At 39.9% G+C, this 22056-nt stretch overlaps 1 protein-coding gene across 2 annotated transcripts in view; it reads left to right on the top strand.

Annotated features, from left to right (window-relative positions):
• Positions 1-22056, top strand: part of LOC110005513 (deoxynucleoside triphosphate triphosphohydrolase SAMHD1) — a 158874-nt gene that overhangs the window by 41174 nt on the left and 95644 nt on the right. The window contains exons 1-23 of one of the 2 annotated variants that reach the window (XM_065961273.1): positions 6793-7013; positions 7182-7220; positions 8134-8294; positions 8516-8631; positions 9017-9138; positions 11378-11530; positions 12125-12244; positions 13316-13462; positions 14038-14145; positions 14572-14679; positions 15106-15213; positions 16026-16133; positions 16709-16801; positions 17092-17192; positions 17389-17497; positions 17589-17680; positions 17807-17922; positions 18421-18560; positions 19443-19532; positions 19661-19765; positions 19894-20000; positions 21731-21765; positions 21874-21965. In XM_065961273.1, coding sequence (XP_065817345.1) covers positions 8161-8294; positions 8516-8631; positions 9017-9138; positions 11378-11530; positions 12125-12244; positions 13316-13462; positions 14038-14145; positions 14572-14679; positions 15106-15213; positions 16026-16133; positions 16709-16801; positions 17092-17192; positions 17389-17497; positions 17589-17680; positions 17807-17922; positions 18421-18560; positions 19443-19532; positions 19661-19765; positions 19894-20000; positions 21731-21765; positions 21874-21965 — 2304 coding nt within the window. In that variant the 5' untranslated portion in view covers positions 6793-7013; positions 7182-7220; positions 8134-8160. Of the gene's footprint in view, positions 1-6792; positions 7014-7181; positions 7221-8133; positions 8295-8515; positions 8632-9016; positions 9139-11377; positions 11531-12124; positions 12245-13315; positions 13463-14037; positions 14146-14571; positions 14680-15105; positions 15214-16025; positions 16134-16708; positions 16802-17091; positions 17193-17388; positions 17498-17588; positions 17681-17806; positions 17923-18420; positions 18561-19442; positions 19533-19660; positions 19766-19893; positions 20001-21730; positions 21766-21873; positions 21966-22056 lie in introns of those variants that run through there. The other variant, XM_065961274.1, reaches the window with a different exon arrangement.

The raw sequence follows: 22056 nt of genomic DNA, 5'->3' as shown, positions 1-22056 counted from the left end.
AACCCATTCAGTCTATATCATATAACAACCAGAATGTCAGAATAATGTTACTGTCCCTTGATGATGAGTTAGCGACGCATGTTAACCTTATATGTCAGAGTTATTTGGGCAGACTTTGACTGGCACGGTGAGAAAAATTGTCGACACATTAGCGGGTGGTTGAAAGCCAAGTCAGCTCATGGCTGCAGAAATCAGCCCGTAGCATGATAATATAGACGGCATAGTGTCCTGGGTTCAGGTTACGATAGCTCCAGCTGATAAATATCTGAGCAGCGCATAGACAATGTTTCTCATGTGTTGAAACTAACGTTACTGTACTCTGCACAGTTGTATCAACCAGCATAATGACTTCAAACTTTATTCCAGCTTTCTAAAAAGGCGATCAGTATCATCTCCAGCAACAAATGCAACCTACAACCCTGCCATAGTCTTACTGTCAGACCACGACAGGTATGTTTTCATGGAGTAAAGTTATCTAAAAAAATACTGTCAGGTCAGGTTGCGGTGGTAGCAGGCGCAGTCAGTCAACTCAGACTTCCCTCTCCCCAGCAACGTTTTCCAGCTCCTCCTGGGGGATTCCGAGGCGTTCCCAGGCTAAACGGGATATATAATCCCTCCAGCGCAATCTGAGTATGCCCCGGGGTCTCCTCCCAGTTGGTCGTGCCTGGAAAACCTCTAAAGGGAGGCGTCCAGGGGGCATCCTTAACAGATGCCCAAACCACCTCAACTGGCTCCTTTCGATGCGGAGGAGCAGCGGCTCTACTCCGAGCTCCCCCTGAATGTCCGAGCTCCTCACCCTATCTCTAAGGCTGAGCCCAGCCACCCTCCGGAGGAAGCTAATTTCGGCCGCTTGTATCCGTGATCTCATTCTTTCGGTCACTACCCATAGCTCATGACCATAGGTGAGGGTTGTAATGTAGATCGACCGGTAAATTGAGAGCTTTGCCTTCAGGCTCAGCTCCCTCTTTGCCACAACGGTCCGGCACAACGCCTGCATTACTGCTGACGCCGAGCCAGTCCGTCTGTCAATCTCACACTCCATCCTACCCTCACTCGTGAACAAGACCCCGAGATACTTGAACTCCTCCACTTGGGACAAGGACTCACTCCCCACCTGGAGAGAGCAATCCACCTTTTTCCGGCAGAGAACCATGGCCTCGGACTTGGAGGTGCTGACCCTCATCCCAGCCACTTCGCACTGGGCTGCAAACCGTCCCAATGCCTGCTGGAGGTCCCAGCTTGCATTGGGAAAATTACATCATTCGCAAAAAAGCAGAGATGAGATTTTGAGGTCCCCAAACTGGAAACCCTCCTCCCCCCGGCTGCTCCTTGAGATCCTGTCCATGAAGATCACAAACAGGACCAGTGACAAGGGGCCCCATATTCCTGCAGTACCCCCCACATGATCCCCACGGACAAAAGCCTTCTCTAAATCCACAAAACACATGTAGACTGGATGAGCAAATTCCCATGCTCCCCCAAGAAGCCCTGCAAGGTTAAAGAGCTGGTCCACTGTCCCACGGCCGGGACGCAATTCACATTCTTCCTCCTGTATCCGAGGTTTGACAATCGGCCGGAGCCTCCTTTCTAGCACCCTAGAGTAAGCTTTCCCCGGAAGGCTGAAAAGTGTGATACCCCGATAATTGGAGCCCCTTTTTAAAATGGGAACCACCACACTGGTCTGCCACTCCACAGGCACTGTCCCAGATTTCCACGCGACATTGAAAAGGCGTGTCAGCCAAGACAGCCCAACAATGTCCAGAGCAGTAGCGGAGCGAGTGTGGGGGCAGAAGGTGCGGCCGCCCCAGGCCCACTGTTGTCTCAAGGGGCCCACTTTGAGCCAAATTTAACATGCATTTTGTTATTTAGTTGAGTTTTCCAATAAAGTTAGTTTGACTAGGTCTGAGTCTCTCTTTTCTTTTGCCACAATCAAGACACACAATGTATTTTGTAGTGCAGAGAGGGGCCCCCCTCCACTGCCAAGGGGGTTCTCAACTTCGGCAGCAAACAGCACCAGCAGGGTGCTGTGGCCTGTTTGTAATGTCATTGATCCCACCTCTTAGCACCCCCTTTGCTGGGCCCCCGCTGCTGTCTGGAGTTTTAAAAACCTAGTCGTCTGTCTGCTTTATTTCTGTTTACCTTGCAGTTTTTCGTAACATTAAAAGTGTAAAAAACTAAATAAAAAATGTTTTCTCATTGACAACTCAACCTGGCAAGTCTCCTCCCGTTGCTAGCTCCACTAACGTAAACGCTACTAGCCAAGCAAATAAACATGTTAGCGAGGAGCACCCAGCTAGCTCCATGCAGGAAAGCAACAGTGCTGATGAAAATTTAATTGGTAAGTTGTTTCATCATTATTTGAGATTACGCTTAGATGCTGGTCTTTTGTTTGTGGGTGCATATGTTGTAGACCGCCGTGTCTGCTTGGTTATCGTACTGTATGAACGGCAGGCCATTGCTGTCACACTGTTTACAAAGTTTGTTGTTGTGCGTGGGTTGATAATGTGTGGTTTTATTGTATTGTCTGTTTGGCTGTGTGGCTGGATGAGCGTCCAACTTCACTGAATGTTAAACTGTAGTTGCCTTCTATCTTTGGTTTCCCATCCGGCTAATTAAGTCTGCTTTACTAGTTTAATCGGTGGAATATGCACACAGACATATCAGCACTTGTGCTGCTTAAATATATATAAATATATAGCCTATAGACAGTTTAAGGGCCCACTATTGGTCCCCACCCCCTCTGCAATGAGCCATAGGCTCCGCGCCTGGTCCAGAGCCTTTAGCATCTCAGGGCGAATCTCTTCCACACCTGGCGCCTTGCTACTGAGGAGCTTTCTAACTGCCTCAGTAACCTCTGCCAAGGTTAGTGGTAAGGCTTCCCGTGGATCTTCAGACTCTGCCTCCTCTTCAGAGGACGTGTTGTCTGGGTTCAGGAGTTCTTCAAAGTGTTCATTCCACCACCCAACATTGTCCCCAGTTCTCCACCCCTGCTGATAACAGCCTGGGGCAAGCCCTGCTCTCCCATCCTGAGCCATCGGACGGTTTGCCAGAACCTCCTTGAGACCAACCGAAAGTCCTTCTCCAAAGCCTCCCCGAACTCCTCCCACACCCAGGTTTTTGCTTCCGCAACCACTGAAGCCACAGCCCTCCGAGCCACCCGATACCTGTCAGCTGCTTCCAGAGACCCTGGGCTAACCAAGCCCGAAAGGCCTCCTTCTTCAGCCTGACGGCTTCCTTCACCACTGGAGTCCACCAGCGGGTTCTAAGGTTGCTGCCAAGACAGGCACCAAATGTCTTCTGGCTGCAACTCCTAGCCGCAGCTTCTACAATAGAGGCTTTGAACAAGGACCACTCGGACTCCATGTCCCCAACCTCCCCCGAGGGAGAAGTTCTTCCGGAGGTGGGAGTTGAAGACCCCACGGACAGGGGCCTCTGCCAGACGTTCCCAGTTCACCCGCACTACACATTTTGGTTTGCCAGGTCTGTCCGGCAGCCTTCCCCGCCATCTGATCCAACTCGCCACCAGGTGGTGATCAGTTGACAGCTCTGCTCCTCTCTTTACCCAAGTGTCCAAAACATACGGCCGCAGATCTGACAAAACAACTACAAAGTCGATCATCGATCTTTGGCCTAGGGTGCTCTTGTACCAGGTACACTTATGAACATCCCTATGCTTGAACATGGTGTTTGTTATGGCCAATCCATGACTAGCACAGAAGTCCAACAACAAAACACCACTCGGGTTCAGATCGGGCAGGCAGTTCCTCCCAATCACTCCCCTCCAGGTGTCCCCGTCGTCGCCCACGTGAACATTGAAGTCCCCCAGTAGAACTACAGAGTCCCTAGGCGGAACCCCTTCCAGGACCCCACCCAGAAACTCCAAGAAGGCTGTGTACTCTGAGCTGCTGTTAGGTGCATTTGCACATACAACAGTCAGAGCCTCCCTCTCTGCAACCTGAAGTCGCAGAGAGGCAACCCTCTCGTTCACCGGGGAAAACTCCAACACAGCGGTGTGTGAGTATCCCCACACCCGCCCGGCACCTCTCACCCTGGGCAACTCCAGTCCCTCTCCAGGAGTTTGGTTCCAGAACCGACGCTGTGCGTAGAGGCGAGCCCAACTATGTCTAGCTGGTAGCGCTCCACCTCCCGCACCAGCTCCAGCCCCTTCCCTATCAGAGAGGTGACTTTCCACGTCCCTAGAGCCAGTCTGCGCTGCCGGAAATGCCCAGGCCTCCGCCTACGCCTGCCAGCCGGCTCTGCATGCACCTTCCCCCATGCCTCTCCCTGTGTGTGATGGGCCTACAGGGCAGCGGCTCCATGTGGTTGTTTCGGGCTGGGAGGAAGGCCCGGCCACCAGACGCTCGCCTTCAAGCTCCCCCCCTGGGTCTGGCTCCAGGGGCGTGGGTGCCCTCTTCCGGGCGAGGTGGCTTGCTCTAAAGTATGCCGCTTCATAGGGGTATTTGTTGAACCGCTCTTGGTCTGGCCCCTCCCCTGGGACCACTTTGCCTTGGGAGACCTTACCAGGGGCTAGTGCCCCCAACAACACAGCTTCCAGGTTCACCGGGACATGCAAACTCCTCCACCACGTTAAGGTGGCGATTCTTGGAGGAGTCATTGAATGGTAAGATGTAATATTCTACTTGTCTTTTGATTCGAGAATGATGTGTTTGCTGTCCAAGGTGTTCAGCTACTGAATGAGGAAGAGGAGTCGGCTGATGTCTTGTAATCCAGGTAAATTTGACTTCAAACACACAAATATATATTACACAGATCACCTTCTAGTCATGCAAATGCTTGTAATTGTAATTATTTCCACCACTTTTTTTCAAATGGAAAATGGCTGCATGATGCATCATTTCTATTTAGGACCATTATAAAATGTATTTGAAATGGCACACTACATTTATATTTTGACTCTTTCTATCAGTCTTACTGTGAGATGTGTTCAATTGAACTCCGCCGGCTGGTCCCACGTTTCAGTCTCTGGCAAGCGGCTCTTTCCAGGTCCAGAGAGGTCCACGGGCCAGATTAGATGCCTTGACACCTTGGTCGGAGTGTGCAGCTGGGATGGAGATTGTACATTGGTTCAGCCGTTGTCTCAGAAGCTCCAAGAGGATCCAACAGGAAAAATTATTAAAGAGTCTTTTGATACGTCGATTTCCAATTCAGATTAACCAGATGGCCATCTTGATGAATCCACTAAGTAATTGGCGTTCAAAATTGAAGAGCAAAGACTTTGGAGAAGAGAGCTGAAGCTCTAAACTTCAAGAAACCAAAACTAAGAAGAACCCAAGGTCTGAGCTGAGTGTGAACTCTTATCACCTGGATGGGAGGAGGGGGGTCTGCAGGCAAAGAGGGGTGCCGCCCACGGGTGACTCCCATTCTGACCGGAGGACAATTGTTTAAACTAAACCGAGTTTACTCAATAAGATTAAGAATCTAAACATATATACATCACCATACATTCATTTCGATATTATTTCTATCAGATCCACATTGATGTAGGTTCACGTCATATATTTAGACAAACATTTCTATCAGATTCATGTTGAGATGAAAATCACACCATCTGGGAACATCCTCAGTCAATCCCAGCCTGTAGGTGAACAAAAACATGTTATACAGTCAGCATTCTTAATAAGACATATTAATAAAGTAGGAAAATAAATTGGTGTCTATAAATAACACCTTCTATAGCTAATATCAAAGAGTCTGCTTTATAACACGTCTAAATGTATAATTATGAAGGTTATGTATTCATGGATATTCTAACACTAGATGGCAATAGCGCTCCACGTCAAATTCCTATTAAACATAATATAACTCTTATTGCTGTTCTGAAGATCAGATTTTGAGTTTAAAAAGATGATTATAATACATTCAACGTGACATTTACAAATATCTAGATGAAGAAAGACATAAATGTTCATTTGATGCAGAATTGAACGCTGTGGTTTAATTCAGCTCTTCAGCAGTCCTTCAACAGATGGTCAATTTTACGACTTTGCAGAGACTGGTTTCGGTCACAGTTCATGTCTTTGGGGTCAATTCGTAGATAGCAGAGTGTTCTGTTTCTGCTCGGTTGTTTATTCCAGGTGTTGTAAAAGTTCAAAACATCCTTACTGAGAGGGAGACTTAAATCATTGATCAGTTCCTTTGTTCCTTGGTAAAAGTAATCAACATGTTAATCCACAGTCCTGAGTCCTGCAGGAAGAGAGTTGTAAACGTGGCTGCTGATAACGGCTACAACATGGTTCTTTATCTTCTCACGGCGTCTGTGCCGGCTTCCTCACCCTCTGCTTGTCAACAAATGCACGTTGTTTCAGATGGGAAGTGTAACCGTTTTACAACAGTGCAGTTGCAGTCAGAGACCTGCTGTTGGAACCAAAGCGCACCAAAACTGAAAAGTTACCTATTGGGGCTTTAACAATAAATTATAGCATTACAAATCATTAGCAAACATTATTAACTATAATTTCATTGTTTGTTTACAGTAAATAACTATTAACTAATGGTTAATTAACTATCTATTTACCCTTATTTGGTTATGGTTATTATAAAGTTTTACCCTTTTTTCTTTTGGTAAACATTTAAAACGGGCCAGTTTGACCCGAACACCACACAAGGGTTAAGTTTAGATTTCTTAACTTGCCTTATGAAATTCTGATGCACTTTCAGTTTTGTTTTCTGAAATGTGTGCTTGTCAGATAAGTAAAAGTAAGCAAAAAAAGGGTATCACTAGGAGGACAGTGACCAATAACATGGGTGTGGTGTAGATAGAAATGTCAGATATTTTTAAACCCTGAGCATGTAAATAGCCTTCAGCAGCCATTTAAATTACATTTGCCACTTGTCAGATCATCATCAGAAACATTAGCTTGATATAAATGAAATGTCTTCCAGCTTCAAATATTAAAAACTATATAGATAGATTTGAACTTTAAGTTACAGGGAGCTGAGGAAATGTGTTTGTACAAAAAGAAAGACAAAGACAATTGGAGGAAACTTTAGAGGTTGGTTTTCTAGTTATAGTCGATTAAATTCATGGTTGGTTTTCTGGTTTGGTAAGTTGTATCGTTATTTTAAACTGATGGTTTAACTTAACAATGTTGCATTTTAGCTTGTGTAAAACTGAGGTTAGACTACTTAATAAATGACTGACTTCTTTCTCTTTTATCTAGTCGGGGCAAAATGGCAAGTCCGAGCAAAAAGGCAAAAAAGTGAGTACCTCTGTCTTTGTTAAACCAGTTTACAATATCCCAATATTGGAGGAAAATTTAGAGGTTGGTTTTCTAGTTATAGTCGATTAAATTCATGGTTGGTTTTCTGGTTTGGTAAGTTGTATCTGTGGTTATTTTAAACTGATGGTTTAACTTACCAATTTTGCCTTTTAACGTGTGTAAAACTGAAGTTATTTAATAAATGACTTATTAACTTCTTGCTCTTTTATGTAGAACAAGTTGCAGCAACATGGAAAATATGTGATTACCTCTGTCTTTGTTAAACCACTTTGCACAATAAAAAAATAATTTAAAAAAAATTAAGTTGGAAGTTTCAGCACTAATTCATACTGTCAATGCTCTTTTTTTTTCAAAATTCTACAGACCGATCATCACCAAGATAAAACAGAACAAATTATAAACACTTGTAGAATAAACCACACACTAACACACCTGCACAAAGTTAAGCCTGTGTACATGTATTATCCATTATCAGTCTAGATTAAAAATCTATTTAACTGGGAGTTCTTGGTTCTCTTCGTTCTATAGGCCTAGATGCTTGTTATCCCCATGAGTGGTGAGGAGAGCTACGGTAGCTTTGTCCAACTTTTATATTCAAACCAACCTTCTTTATTCTCCTTTCCTTCAATACTTAAAAAAAAGAAAGAGGAACACGCTTTCTATTGAAAGGACATTTTCAGTGTCCAATGTTTTGTTCTCTTTGTTCTACTAGATGTTTAATATCCCCACCAGTGGTAAAGCCATAAAAAACATTCTTTGTAGCGTCAGCATTATTTTTGGGCTCATTTCATGCTTATGAGAGCCCTCAGGCAAAATTGAGCTGGTCTCCATGGTGTTGTTTTATTTTTGGCATTTCATTGTTCTTAGCTTTTGCTTGTTTGTTTTCTGCCAGGTGTTTAATGATCCCATCCATGGTCACATGGAGTTACACCCACTCCTCATCAAGATCATTGACACACCTCAGTTCCAGAGACTTCGACTCATAAAGCAGCTTGGAGGTGTCTACTCAGTTTACCCCGGAGCGTCTCACAACCGCTTTGAACACTCGATCGGGTAAGTCAGCAAGTTTTCAGATTTCAGCCCACAGGTGACCTCAGTCCAAATAAGGAGAAGACTCATGGTGGTTTTTGCATAAGCACCTTGTAAAACCAATAAAGGCAGAAAACAGTGCCTGTCTTAGTATGGATCGAATAAAAAATATGAATAAAAATATATATAATAAATTGTGATAACTGCGTTATAATTTAAAAAAATGTTTTCTGTGGTCTAAAAAGGGTGGGATACTTAGCAGGAAAACTTGCTGAGGCTCTCAGGTCAAAGCAGCCGAAACTCGAAATCGATGACAGAGACGTCCTTTGTGTTCAGATTGCTGGCCTCTGTCATGACCTGGGTGAGTAATACATCCCTTTTCAATATTACATGACTGGTTTATTAATTGTAATTATTTGGAATGTAAAGAGTAAAATGAAAGTGAAATGATCCAGAAAATAACCCTTCCGTCTTACAAAAAAGCAAGGGCTTCTGCATTAATAAATAAAAAATACGAGGGTGGGGTGAGGTGGTGGTAGCTCAGTCTGTAGGGACTCTGATAAGAACTGGAGGGTCTGAATCTTTAAAAATACTTACACATAACAATCTTTTCTTGTAAGCAATATTCTCAAGTTTAGATTCAGGAGTAATCCATCCTCAACTCAAACAGGTTTATTAAGACATACTGACTGTATAATCTGTGCACTATCAGTGGATTACGCCTGTATTTATCTATCCATTTCAAGGTCATGGACCCTTTTCCCATCTGTATGATGGAATGTTCCTCCCCAAAGCACTGGAAAAAAAGGAAGAAGAAATGAGAAAAAATGGGAAATTGAGAGAAGAGGAAAAATTGGAGAAATGGAAGGTCAGAAGTTAATATTTTTGTTGTAATGTGAAAAATTAAATACAGAGGAACGGCAAAACTGCAAAACATATACAATTTTACTGGCTTAGTTCTTTTTTAAGATTTATTTTTGGGCTTTTGGGGCCTTTAATTGAGAGATGGGATAGTGGACAGAGTTGGAGATCAGGGAGAGAGAGTGGGGAATGACATGTGGGAAAGGAGCCACAGGTGGGATTCAATCCTGGACCACTCGCTTGGAGGACTACAGCCTCCATACATGGAGCGCGCACACTAACCATTGCGCCACCAGCGCCCCCGGCTTTGTTCTTTTGAAACAAAATCCAGGATGTTCTTTTTGTCTTTGCCTTCTCAGGTGTAATGGGATTATACACATTTCCAAGAATGTTTAACTATTTCTGCAATAACAATGAACTGTGTAGTTTGTGTTGCTAAATGACCCATACCCTGTTCTCTTTGGTAATAATATGTCAACTTTTCATCCGACATGTTACCGCTTTTCAGAAGCTTTATGAGATTTGATTTCATGTTTTTTTTATGAACATTAATCCTGGTGATTCAGAGATTTAGATACACCAAACAAAAATCCTAATTGAATTCATGGTTAATGAGAGGTAATTCTTTACGGAAGGGACCTCTTTTAAAAGCAGAAGGGATTTCTAGATCTGTTTATGTCTCTTTGTCACTCAATATCCCAAAAAATGTTAATCAGAAGTCAGATAAGATACTGTATGAATATAAGATAAGAGAAGATAACCTTTATTCATCCCACAATAAGCAGCAAAGAGCAAGGATAGCCAAAAAAGAGCACACAGTGCACCATTCAATAATCAAAAGAGTGCGATTGCTGTGTTCACATCCAAACAAACCGGGCTAAAGGGGAAACGCCCCTTTGTTTCAGAACAACTTTTCCAAACAATCCAGGTGTGAAAAAACCCTTATATTACATATATATATATATATATATATATATATATATATATATATATATATATATATATATATATATATATATAAATTCCTTACCAAGAAATGTATTCACAAATCTGTTCATAAAGGTGTCTTATAACACATATAAAAATATTTAAATCCAACTCCAGTAGGAAAATCCTTGAGAGCTACTCAAAGTTGGGGTACATGTACCTGGAACCTTATTGGTTAAAATTTGAAAATTTGGATATACAACATTAAATAAACAGACGCTCAGGTGAAGTATGTGTGTATTTTCATTCGTAGGGAGCAACAGACACCTGCATTGTTTCACTTGTGTGAAAACTTACATTTAAAGAGTTTTTAACCATCTCTTTCATTTCAACAAAAATCTTACTTTGCCACTATAATTGCTTTTAAAATTCAAATACATTTGTATGTTTTTTTCACAATAATGGGTAAAATATGCAATTTTATATCGTTCAACTTTTTTATTTGGTAATGGAAGGCATCTCGCAAACCACCTCTTAGTGTCTCATGAGCCACCAGGGGTCCCTATCACTACTTTAAGAACAGTATAGAGTCTGGAGAAGACTTCGACCTGGACCCCTCAGACATTTGAAAATGTGGTGCAGTATTTTTTTAAACTAGTATTCGAGATATTGAAATCTACGGAAGAGGATTAGGGCCACTGAAAAAAAGAATGTTGGTTCTGGTTTTTTGGGGGGAATTCTGACCTTTTTCTCAGAATTCTGAGATTAAAGTCAGAATTTAAAAAAAAATCAGAACCAATTTTATTTTTTCAGTGGCCCTAATCTTCTTCCTTAGAGATCAACATATTTAGCTACTTTAAATGTACAATAAAAGTGGGTGTGGCCATGTTTCCACCAAGGATATGTTATAAGACACCTTTATGAACACACTTGTGAAGAAATTTCTTGGTGAGGAATTTATTCCCATGTTTTTGCAATATTCCCTTACTATTAGAGAGAAAACTGAGCTGCAGTATCACCTTCTCAGGCAAAAACTTTTGTGCTTAACAGTTTGACTCTGGGTTGGGTTCAGCTAGCAAAATAACCCAGATAAAGACTGTTAGGATGTTGTATACAGTATATGTCCACAGAAAATTGGCTGACATTAAGTGGCTCGTCAAATTCTGAAGAGCTTTAGAAACTCTGACATTGTAAGTTGTTTTACATACATACGTTTGAGATATACTCTTCAAATGTGGGGGAAATTAAAGTATGTGGGATTATTATATTTATGTTTTAAATCTTGTGTTGACACATTTATGAGTCTGTGTGTCTCGCAGCATGAAAAGGGCTCTTGTGACATGCTAGACCACCTGCTGAAAGAGAATAATCTTGAACCAGTGATGGAGAAGTATGGACTGGAACCTGAAGAAGACATAACATTCATCAAGGAGATGATTGCTGGACCTCTACAACAATCTAAAGAGCAGGAGGCAAGTTCACCTCATTATGTTTTTCAGAAGTCAGATAAGATACTGTATGAATATAAGATAAGAGAAGATAAAACTTTATTCATCCTACAATGGGCAGCAAAGAGCAAAGATAGCCAAAAAAGAGCACACAGTGCACCATTCAAGAAAAAATAGATCAAAAAAGTTGAGCAACTAAAAGAGTGTGAATGCTGTGTTCACATATTTACCAAACAAACCGGGCTATGGTTTCAGAACAACTTTTCCAAACTATCCAGGTGTGAAAAAACCCTTAGAGAGAAAACTGAGCTGCATGATCACCTTCCCAAAAACTCTTATGCTTAACAGTTTGACTCTGTGTTGAGTTCAGCTAGCTAAATAACCCTGATAAAGACTGTTAGGATGTTGTAACAGTATATGTCCACAGAAAATTGGCTGACATTAAGTCACTCGTCAAATTCTGAGGAACTTTAGGAACTCTGACATTTAAAGTGTTTCTTACATACACACGTTTTGAAATATACTCTTCAAATGTGGGGGAAATTAAAGTATGTGGGATTATTATATTTATGTTTTAAATCTTGTGTTGACACATTTATGAGTCTGTGTGTCTTGCAGCATGAAAAGGGCTCTTGTGACATGCTAGACCACATGCTGAAACAGAAGTATCTTAAACCAGCGATCCCTGAAGAAGACATGACAGAAGACAGAAGACTACAGGAATCTAAAGAGCAGGAGGCAAGTTCACCTCATTATGTTTTCCAGAAGTCGGATAAGATACTGTATGAATATAAGATAAGAGAAGATAATGCATCTCATGCTTAGTATTATATCTGGGTTAAATTCAGCTAGTTTAATAACCCTGATAAAGACTGTTAGGATGTTGTATACAGTATATGTCCACAGAAAATTGGCTGACATTAAGTCACTCGTCAAATTCTGAGGAACTTTAGGAACTCTGACATTTAAAGTGTTTCTTACATACACACGTTTTGAGATCTACTCTGCAAATGTTAGCTGTGCTATTTGTGTAGTTCCCTGTCTTCTTGCAATAATTACACACAGTTTTTGTCTCGTCTGTTATCTTCTCACATCTTTCATTTTCTACATACAGAAGTTTTCAGATATAATCTTCAAATGTGGGGGAAATTAAAGTATGTGGGATTATTGTATTTATGTTTTAAATCTTGTGTTGACACATTGTTAGGTTGACGTCCCTGTTCGTTGACGCCACTGTTAGGTGGGGGTTGTTTCTATAGTAGATGAACAATGATGAAATCATGAAACAGATTGTGGATCATCTTAGATTTATTCAGCCATGGTCAGAAAACATAGAAACACAACACACATGGCTGACAAAGTGCGGACCATCGCTGACCCATGCTGACCAAGATCTCACAATCATTGGCAATCATTGACCATCATGGGCAAAGTGGCAAAGTCTTCATCTTCACAGTGTTGCTTATATTCTGCTAGAAGGTACATCCTACAAATTCCTGGCTGCTTCGTTACATCTCTAAAAGGCTAGAAAGAAGACATCACCTTGACTCTTAAATATCAGACATATACATTTCTTCAGTCTCAGAGTCACATTTCCTTTTCAGCTCACAACAGACACTTGGCTCTAATCCAAATATAACTCTGCTACTATGAGGTCTCTTACACATGTATTTCAGCTTCACAAACCTAAAAGAAGAATTACTCTGATATGGTTTACACAATTTAAAGATATATCCACAAAATGATCAAGATGAATTAATTCATGAAAATACGTACTAACACACATTAATGAGTCTGTGTGTCTTGCAGTATGAAAAGGGCTCTTCTGACGGTCTTAACCACCTGCTGAAACCGATTGATCCTGAACAAGTGATGAAGGAGAAATACAAACTGAAACCTAAAGATGTGAACGACATTAAGGTGATGATTGATGAACAGCAATCTAAGGAGCAGAAGGCAAGTTCACCTCATTATATTTTTCAGAAGTCGGATAAGATACTGTATGAATATAAGATAAGAGAAGATAATGAATCTAATGCTTAGTATTATATCTGGGTTGAGTTCAGCTAGTTTAATAACCCTGATAAAGACTGTTAGGATGTTGTATACAGTATATGTCCACAGAAAATTGGCTGACATTAAGTCACTCGTCAAATTCTGAGGAACTTGAGGAACTCTGACATTTAAAGTGTTTCTTACATACACACGTTTTGAGATCTACTCTGCAAATGTTGGTTGTGCTATTTGTGTAGTTCCCTGTCTTCTTGCAATATTTACACACAGTTTTTGTCTCGTCTGTTATCTTCTCACATCTTTAATTTTCTGTCTTGGGGAAGCTAAAATACTTCCACACCTCTGATTTAAAAGAGGGTGGTGCGTCCTCAATTTCAAAATCTTGCTCTACAGCTGCTGACGCTCACGATATTATTGCGATTCATTTTTCAGAGTACCGATGTGAATCTTGACACCTTTGAATCGATTTATCACGATTTCACAATTAATCTCTCTATCCCTAACTGTAAATATTACAGGAACAGAGTGAGCTTGAAGAAGAGATGATGAAGGAACACAAACTGAAACTTAAAGATGTGAAAATCATTCAGAAGATGATTGCTGAACAGGAATCTAAAAGCAAGAAGGCAAGTTCAATGTCCACAGTAAATTGGCTGACATTAAGTCACTCGTCAAATTCTGAGGAACTTTAGGAACTCTGACATATAAAGTGTTTCTTACATACACACGTTTTGAGATCTACTCTGCAAATGTTGGTTGTGCTATTTGTGTAGTCCCCTGTCTTCTTGCAATATTTACACACAGTTTTTGTCTCGTCTGTTATCTTCTCACATCTTTCATTTTCTGTCTTGGGGAAGCTAAAATGCTTCCACAACTCTGATTTAAAAGAGGGTGGTGCGTCCTCAATTTCTAAATCTATCTCTACAGCTGCTGACGCTCACGATATTATTGAGATTCATTTTTCAGAGTACCGATGTGAATCTTGACACCTTTGAATCGATTTATCACGATTTTACAATTAATCTTTCCATCCCTAACTGTAAATATTACAGGAACAGAGTAAGCTTGAAGAAGAGATGATGAAGAAACACAATCTGAAACCTGAAGATGTGAAAATCATTCAGGAGAAGATTGCTGAACAGGAATCTAAAAGCAAGAAGGCAAGTTCAATGTCCACAGTAAATTGGCTGACATTAAGCCACTCGTCAAATTCTGAGGAACTTGAGGAACTCTGACATTTAAAGTGTTTCTTACATACACATGTTTTGAGATCTACTCTGCAAATGTTGGTTGTGCTATTTGTGTAGTTCCCTGTCTTCTTGCAATATTTACACACAGTTTTTGTCTCGTCTGTTATCTTCTCACCTCTTTCATTTTCTGTCTTGGGGAAGCTAAAATGCTTCCACACCTCCGATTTAAAAGAGGGTGGTGCGTCCTCAATTTCTAAATCTATCTCTACAGCTGCTGACGCTCACGATATTATTGAGATTCATTTTTCAGAGTACCGATGCGAATCTTGACACCTTTGAATCGCTTGTTCACGATTTTACGATTAATTTTTCCATCCCTAACTGTAAATATTACAGGAACAGAGTAAGCTTGAACAAGTGATGATGGAGGAATACAAACTGAACCCTGAAGATGTGAAAAACATTCAGGAGATGATTGCTGGAAAGGAATCTGAAGGCAAGAAGGCAAGTTCACCTCATTATATTTTTCAGAAGTCGGAAAAGATACTGTATGAATATAAGATAAGAGAAGATAAAACTTTATTCATCCCACAACAGGCAGCAAAGAGCAAGGATAGCCAAAAAAGAGCACATAGTGGACAATTCAAAAAAAAAATCGAAATAGATTTAAAAAGTTGAGCTAAAAGAGTGTGATTGCTGTGTTCACATATGTATGAACAAACCGGGCTATGGTTTCAGAACAACTTTTCCAAACTACCCAGGTGTGAAAAAACCCTTAGAGAGAAAACGGAGTTGCAGTATCACCTTCCAAAAAACTCTTGTGCTTAGTATTATATCTGGGTTAAGTTCAGCTAGTTTAATAACCCAGATAAAGACTGTTAGGATGTTGTATACAGTATATGTCCACAGTAAATTGGCTGACTTTAAGTCACTCGTCAAATTCTGAGGAACTTTAGGAACTCTGACATTTAAAGTGTTTCTTACATACACACGTTTTGAGATCTACTCTGCAAATGTTGGTTGTGCTATTTGTGTAGTTCTCTGTCTTCTTGCAATATTTACACACAGTTTTTGTCTCGTCTGTTATCTTCTCACCTCTTTCATTTTCTGTCTTGGGGAAGCTAAAATGCTTCCACACCTCTGATTTAAAAGAGGATGGTGCGTCCTCAATTTCAAAATCTATCTCTACAGCTGCTGACGCTCACGATATTATTGCGATTCATTTTTCAGAGTACCGATGTGAATCTTGACACTTTTGAATCGATTTATCACGATTTTACAATTAATCTCTCTATCCCTAACTGTAAATATTACAGGAACAGAGTAAGCTTGAACAAGTGATAATGAAGAAACACAACCTGAACCCTGATGTTGTGAAAAAAATTCAGGAGAAGATTGCTCAACAGGAATCTAAAGAGCAGGAGGCAAGTTCACCTCATTATGTTTTTCAGAAGTCGGATAAGATACTGTATGAATATAAGATAAGAGAAAATAATGCATCTCATGCTTAGTATTATATCTGGGTTAAGTTCAGCTAGTTTAATAACCCTGATAAAGACTGTTAGGATGTTGTATCCAGTATATGTCCACAGTAAATTGGCTGACATTAAGCCACTCGTCAAATTCTGAGGAACTTGAGGAACTCTGACATTTAAAGTGTTTCTTACATACACATGTTTTGAGATCTACTCTGCAAATGTTGGTTGTGCTATTTGTGTAGTTCCCTGTCTTCTTGCAATATTTACACACAGTTTTTGTCTCGTCTGTTATCTTCTCACCTCTTTAATTTTCTGTCTTGGGGAAGCTAAAATGCTTCCACACCTCTGATTTAAAAGAGGGTGGTGCGTCCTCAATTTCAAAATCTTGCTCTACAGCTGCTGACGCTCACGATATTATTGCGATGCATTTTTCAGAGTATTGATGTGAATCTTGACACTTTTGAATCGATTTATCACGATTTTACAATTAATCTTTACATCCCTAACTGTAAATATTACAGGAACAGAGTAAGCTTGAACAAGTGATGATGAAGAAATACGGCCTGAAAGAAGAAGATGTGAAAATCATTCAGGAGATGATTGCTGTAGAAAAGGTAAGTTCGGAAAAAGAATACGTACGGACATTACAAAATGGAAATATTGTTAATATGTAAAAGCAATAAAGAAAGTTAAAAAAAAGAAAGAAAAGGCAAGTTCACACCATCTGTGCATAAATAGGTCTGTGTCCTCAACAGCAATGTCACTAATGTCACTATTTTGTAACATCTCCTCAGTATAAAGGCGGACAAGAAGAGTCCTTTTTTTTAAATCGTTAAAAAAAAAGTTTTTCATCTGCCTAGAACTCCATTTGAAATTGGACCTGCTGTTTATTTTGTCCCTGCAGTGGCCGTACAATGGGCGCTCAAAAGAATGGTCCTTCCTCTATGAAATTGTGTCCAACAAAAAAAACGGCGTTGATGTGGACAAGTTTGACTACTTGGCCAGGTCAGGTTTTAATGAAGTGCTGTAGAGCAATTCATTTTGTGATGAAGACCACTACAGCACTTCTTTTTTTTTTTACCGTGAACAATGCATTATTCTCCTGATTATTTTAAATTATAGGCTACAAAACTCTCCAGTAAATTCAGTTTCACTTTATACACCTATTTTCTTCACCTTGCCTCAATCTGCCTCTACTCAGGGACTCTTCCTACCTGGGGATCAAGAATAACTTTGACTTTCATCGCTTCCTGAAGTTTGCCAGAGTGTGTGAGGTTGATGGCAGGAAGACTATCTGCACCAGAGACAAGGTGCTGACACACTTGAGCTTGTAAACAGATAATTGAAAGCAAACTGATAATGTTGTTATTTATGACTAAACTACAGTCCTAACCTCAACAGGAGGAAGACCATATGTACGACTTGTTCTATACAAGACACCGTCTCCACAAAAGAGCCTGTCAGCACAGAGTAAGCCAAATCATACAAGAAATGTAAGTGTCTACCTTCAGATCTTAGTACTCCAAATATAAGATTGGTCTCCTTCTGATTTCCATTATTTGATCTGCGTCATGATTCACTATCTCATCAGTAATAATATGTTTGATATGAACATACAGGATTGCAGAGGCTTTTTTGAAAGCAGACAATCACATTCAGATTGAAGGATCAGGAGGGAGGATGTTCACTCTCTCTACAGCCATTGAGGACATGGAGGCCTACACAAAGCTCACAGGTGTGTAGATTTAAATGTGTGCTGTTAGCTCATGTTTAACATTGAAGCCAATTCAGACTTCAGGAGTATCAAGACATTGTTTTAAATAATGCACTACACCCAACAATCTGAAAAGGAAATTGTGTGTAGGCAAGGACAAGGTTATCTGGTGGTTTGAGGAGTTCACAAATCCAGTCTCAAACATCCTGAACAACTGGCTGTCCTGATCATTTGAACTTGTTTGATATTTAGGATGTTTATTTATGAAGTAACAGAAATATGACATATTTCAACACTTTTTGGAAACACACTTTGTTAGATGCTGCTTTCTGTCAGATGGCTCTGTTGTTCATTTACAGTTATGCTACTTTATCCATTTTCTTTATCGTGCATTTGTTAAAGATAAATAAACCACATCCTGTTAATTTAGTTGTGATGACTTGTGTGTTTCAATTAAATTCACTCACTTTTGTGTGTGTTATTATCATTTGTTTGCTTGTTACTCTATTACTCTTTTAGACAAAGTGTTTGAGGAAATACTCAACTCTTCCGACCCGAACCTACAAGACTCGAGGCAGATTCTGCAAAACATCATCTCTCGAAAGATCTACAAGTTTGTTGGTGAGAGAAAGCAAGAGGACCCCATCCAGGATTGGAAAGTAAGTCTGTGTTCTTGTGTTTCATTACATTTATTACATGTGATCTAATGCACCGTTATCACAAAGCTGGATAATGTGCTTATTTTCAGTTAATAGAATAAGTACACATCACATTATTTACTGTGTCCAGCATTTTATCTTGCCCGTGTTGTTATTACATTTAACATGAACAGCAGCACTATTGAACAGTTCTCTTTTTGAAATGTAATGTGGATTGGATAGCAGCTTGAAATGTCTTACAATACAAAATCCCTCAGTCAACTAATGCTGCATGATATTGGGGAAACTGCGATAACATTTGAGGTTCATACAATTACAATTTGTATTATCATTTGGGCCTTCAATTCTATTTTCTTTTTCAAATAAGAACCCCTTATATGTTCAAAGTGACTTTTAATTTGCATCAAGAGCCCTGTGACAGTAAAGAACAGTTCATCGTCACACACTGCATGTGATCCCTTCAACTCTACATCTTATGTGCACATAGACTCTGCCTGCACAGAAGTCACTTCTCTTTGTGATCAGGAAGAGGATCAGACAGACTGATGTTGTAGATCAGTCATGGAAAGATAGAAACTGAAGGCTTTTTGTTTTTTCAAAAGCAGAAACAACAAAAAATGGCATGAAATGATGCATTTCAGGACATATGATTGATATTATATATTCTGTAATGTTATCATAGCACTTGTACACATAGCAAAAATGATGCTTAAATCATACCATGCAGCCCTACAGTCAAACATATCTACACTAAGTCGGTGCAGTTTTTTGAGTGAATGTGAATTGAATTCCAAGTTTCTTACATTGTCAACTTTAAATGCAAAAAAACTTGAATCTATATCTTTTTCCACTGTTGTAATTTTTTTCTAATTCCTTGTCAAGAGCCGGATTTCTGGCTGGAAAGAAGGATTGGCTCAACTCCTCCCTGACGAGGAAGAAAACAACCTGAAACCAGAGGACTTTGAAATCCTGGTGAGTTTTTTTTACTTTCTTTCATTTCACCTTTTTGTAAAATCTTCAGTTTTGCTGATTCTTTGATTTGTAAGATGTTGCAAAATCTGTTATTACACACATACTTTTACTCTCAACCTTCATTTTAGGTCATTGAAATGGACTATGGCATGGACGATAAAGACCCTATCCAACATGTTCATTTCTACAGCAAATCTGAGCTTGACAAGGCAAAGCCAATGCCCGAAGAAAAGGTAAGAACTAAATATTGATTAAAACATTTTTTTATCGCAATATTTCTTCTGTTTATTGGGTTAAATTATTTGTAAGGCAGCTTATGTCACCAAAACTCTCAAAGTAAAGCTGCTGTCCTTCTTTACAGGGATCCAGGATTCGCACAACGTGCTTTTCTGAGCAGCTGATCAGGGTCTTCTGTAAGAAGATTGATGACAAGAGTGTGGAGGCTGCCAAAAAGCACTTTAAACAGTGGTACTATGATTTTCTAATCCTTTGATAATAGTTGAATCTTAAGATGTTAAAGGATACAATACATATCGACTAATTTGCTGTTGATTGAACATAAAACATCAAATATAAATTCAGACCAGTTGACTTGGCTAAAGTACATAGAAAACAGTCAACAGTTGTTTTGGATTTTGAAAATTTCAAAAAAATCAGAGAATCGAAAAAGACCAAGTACTTTGAGTTTTCTGTTGTATCACTAAACTGATTTACACAAGTCTTATCCCCAGTACAGTTTATTTAACATGGTTGAACACGTGATCTACAGTCTGAAACAGACTTTTTTCGAATGGGTGTGTATGTGGCTTCCAGTGTTTCTCTAGCCAGCTTCAGGTGGGGTCTCCCCAAGAAAATGTTAAGCACCAAACATTTCTTTTCCTGCATTCTCATCCTGATTTTGTCTCGTTTAAAGAAATGGAATAAAGATGTGCGCATGAGCGAGAGAGAGAGAGAGAGAGAGAGTAAAAGCAGATATGCCTTGCTGATGGAAATAATTGATGGACCTCAGCCCCTTGTTTTGTCTCGCAGAATTTATGAAACCTTGCCAACAGTTTGCTAGTTCGTAGCCACGCTTTACAAGTCCATTGTACTGATTAGCAGACAGCATTTTTTTTTTTTAACTGAGCCTTCATGGGCTCCTTGCAACACAACAAAACTCCCTCTTTAAAAAGTTGATCTAGCATCTCAGTTATTACAACAGGTGAGCATGATGTGAAGGCCTGTTATCAAGATTCAGCAAAACCAAGAGAGAGCATCATCACATCGGCAGCAAGCAGCTTCACAAACATAATAAAACTAAGTCATGAGAAGCTTCAGTTTTGACATGTCAGGAGGGCTGGACCTCAGGTGCATTAACAGGAGGGAGGAACAAACAGCAGCCCTCTTTTTGTCTCTCTCTCTCTCGTGCGGACGGCAATTTTATGAATAATTAAAACATATAGTTTTAAAATATAGGCTACTTGGGCAGCTATACATGTACCTGGGCAGCCCGAGTATTGTCTGTGTGGGAAATACTGACGCGAGTGCAGCATAAGTGCAGTTTGTGAAGGAAAAAGGAGCAAGAGAATCGGCATCACGCAGACATGACATCGCAACTATGTGAGAATCGAGACTGGGATTCTTTCTGACCTGAGGGATCTTTTTTTGTTTTGTTGTGCTTCAGTTTGCACATGTCTTGGCTCCAAAAGAAATCACCAGCACAAAATGTTGGCCGGTATTTTGTCTTTGCTCTTTATACAACAGACCAAAACTCATTGTCCATATTAATATATGCAGTTTGTGGTTTTATGACTTTGAAAGGCTGTTTTAATATATGAGCATTAGAATGGAGCAATGAGCAGGGAGGGAATGATTGCATTGAACTTCAGGATACTGTTGCCTTTTCTTTGCTTTTATATGATTTTGATCCCATTTTTGATGCCAAATTAATGTTGGTGTCTTCAAACTTTTGTATTTTAGTACCAAAAGACAAAAACTTTGAAAATATTTTTTTTTACTTAAGATTTAAAAAAACTGAAAGTTCTCACCAGTGAGATGATGGATCTGCATGATGAGTGCATTGTTTTGCTTTAAAATAAGTTGAATGAGAGATTGTTTGTTAAATAGAATCATTTCTGCCTCAGTTTATCTCTCACTAGGTTTACTCTGCACTGCTTTCTTTAAAACTGATGTACTTGTGTGTCCTTATTAACATGCAGGCTGGAGAAGAATCCATATCTGGATGAATCTGAGGGTAATTAGAGCGATCCTCCTGCAGTTGACACCAAGGAAAGTACCAAACAACATGAAAAACACTGAATTATTATTGTTTATCGTTTGCTTGTCACTCTGTTACTCTTAGAGGCAAGAAAGATTCAGCAAAAAATTGTCTCTGGAGAGATCTACAAGTTTGTTGGTGAGAGAAAGCAAAAGGACCCCATCAAGGATTGGAAAGTAAGTCTGTGTTCTTGTGTTTCATTACATTTATTACACATGATCTAATGCACTGTTATCACAAAGCTGGATAATGTGCTCATTTTCAGTT

The sequence above is a fragment of the Labrus bergylta genome, chromosome 12 (genome assembly GCF_963930695.1).
Source record: "Labrus bergylta chromosome 12, fLabBer1.1, whole genome shotgun sequence".
In the NCBI taxonomy this organism is placed as follows: domain Eukaryota; kingdom Metazoa; phylum Chordata; class Actinopteri; order Labriformes; family Labridae; genus Labrus; species Labrus bergylta.
The sequence above is the reverse complement of the archived record's forward strand: the minus strand, read 5'-3'. Positions and strand labels throughout refer to the sequence as shown.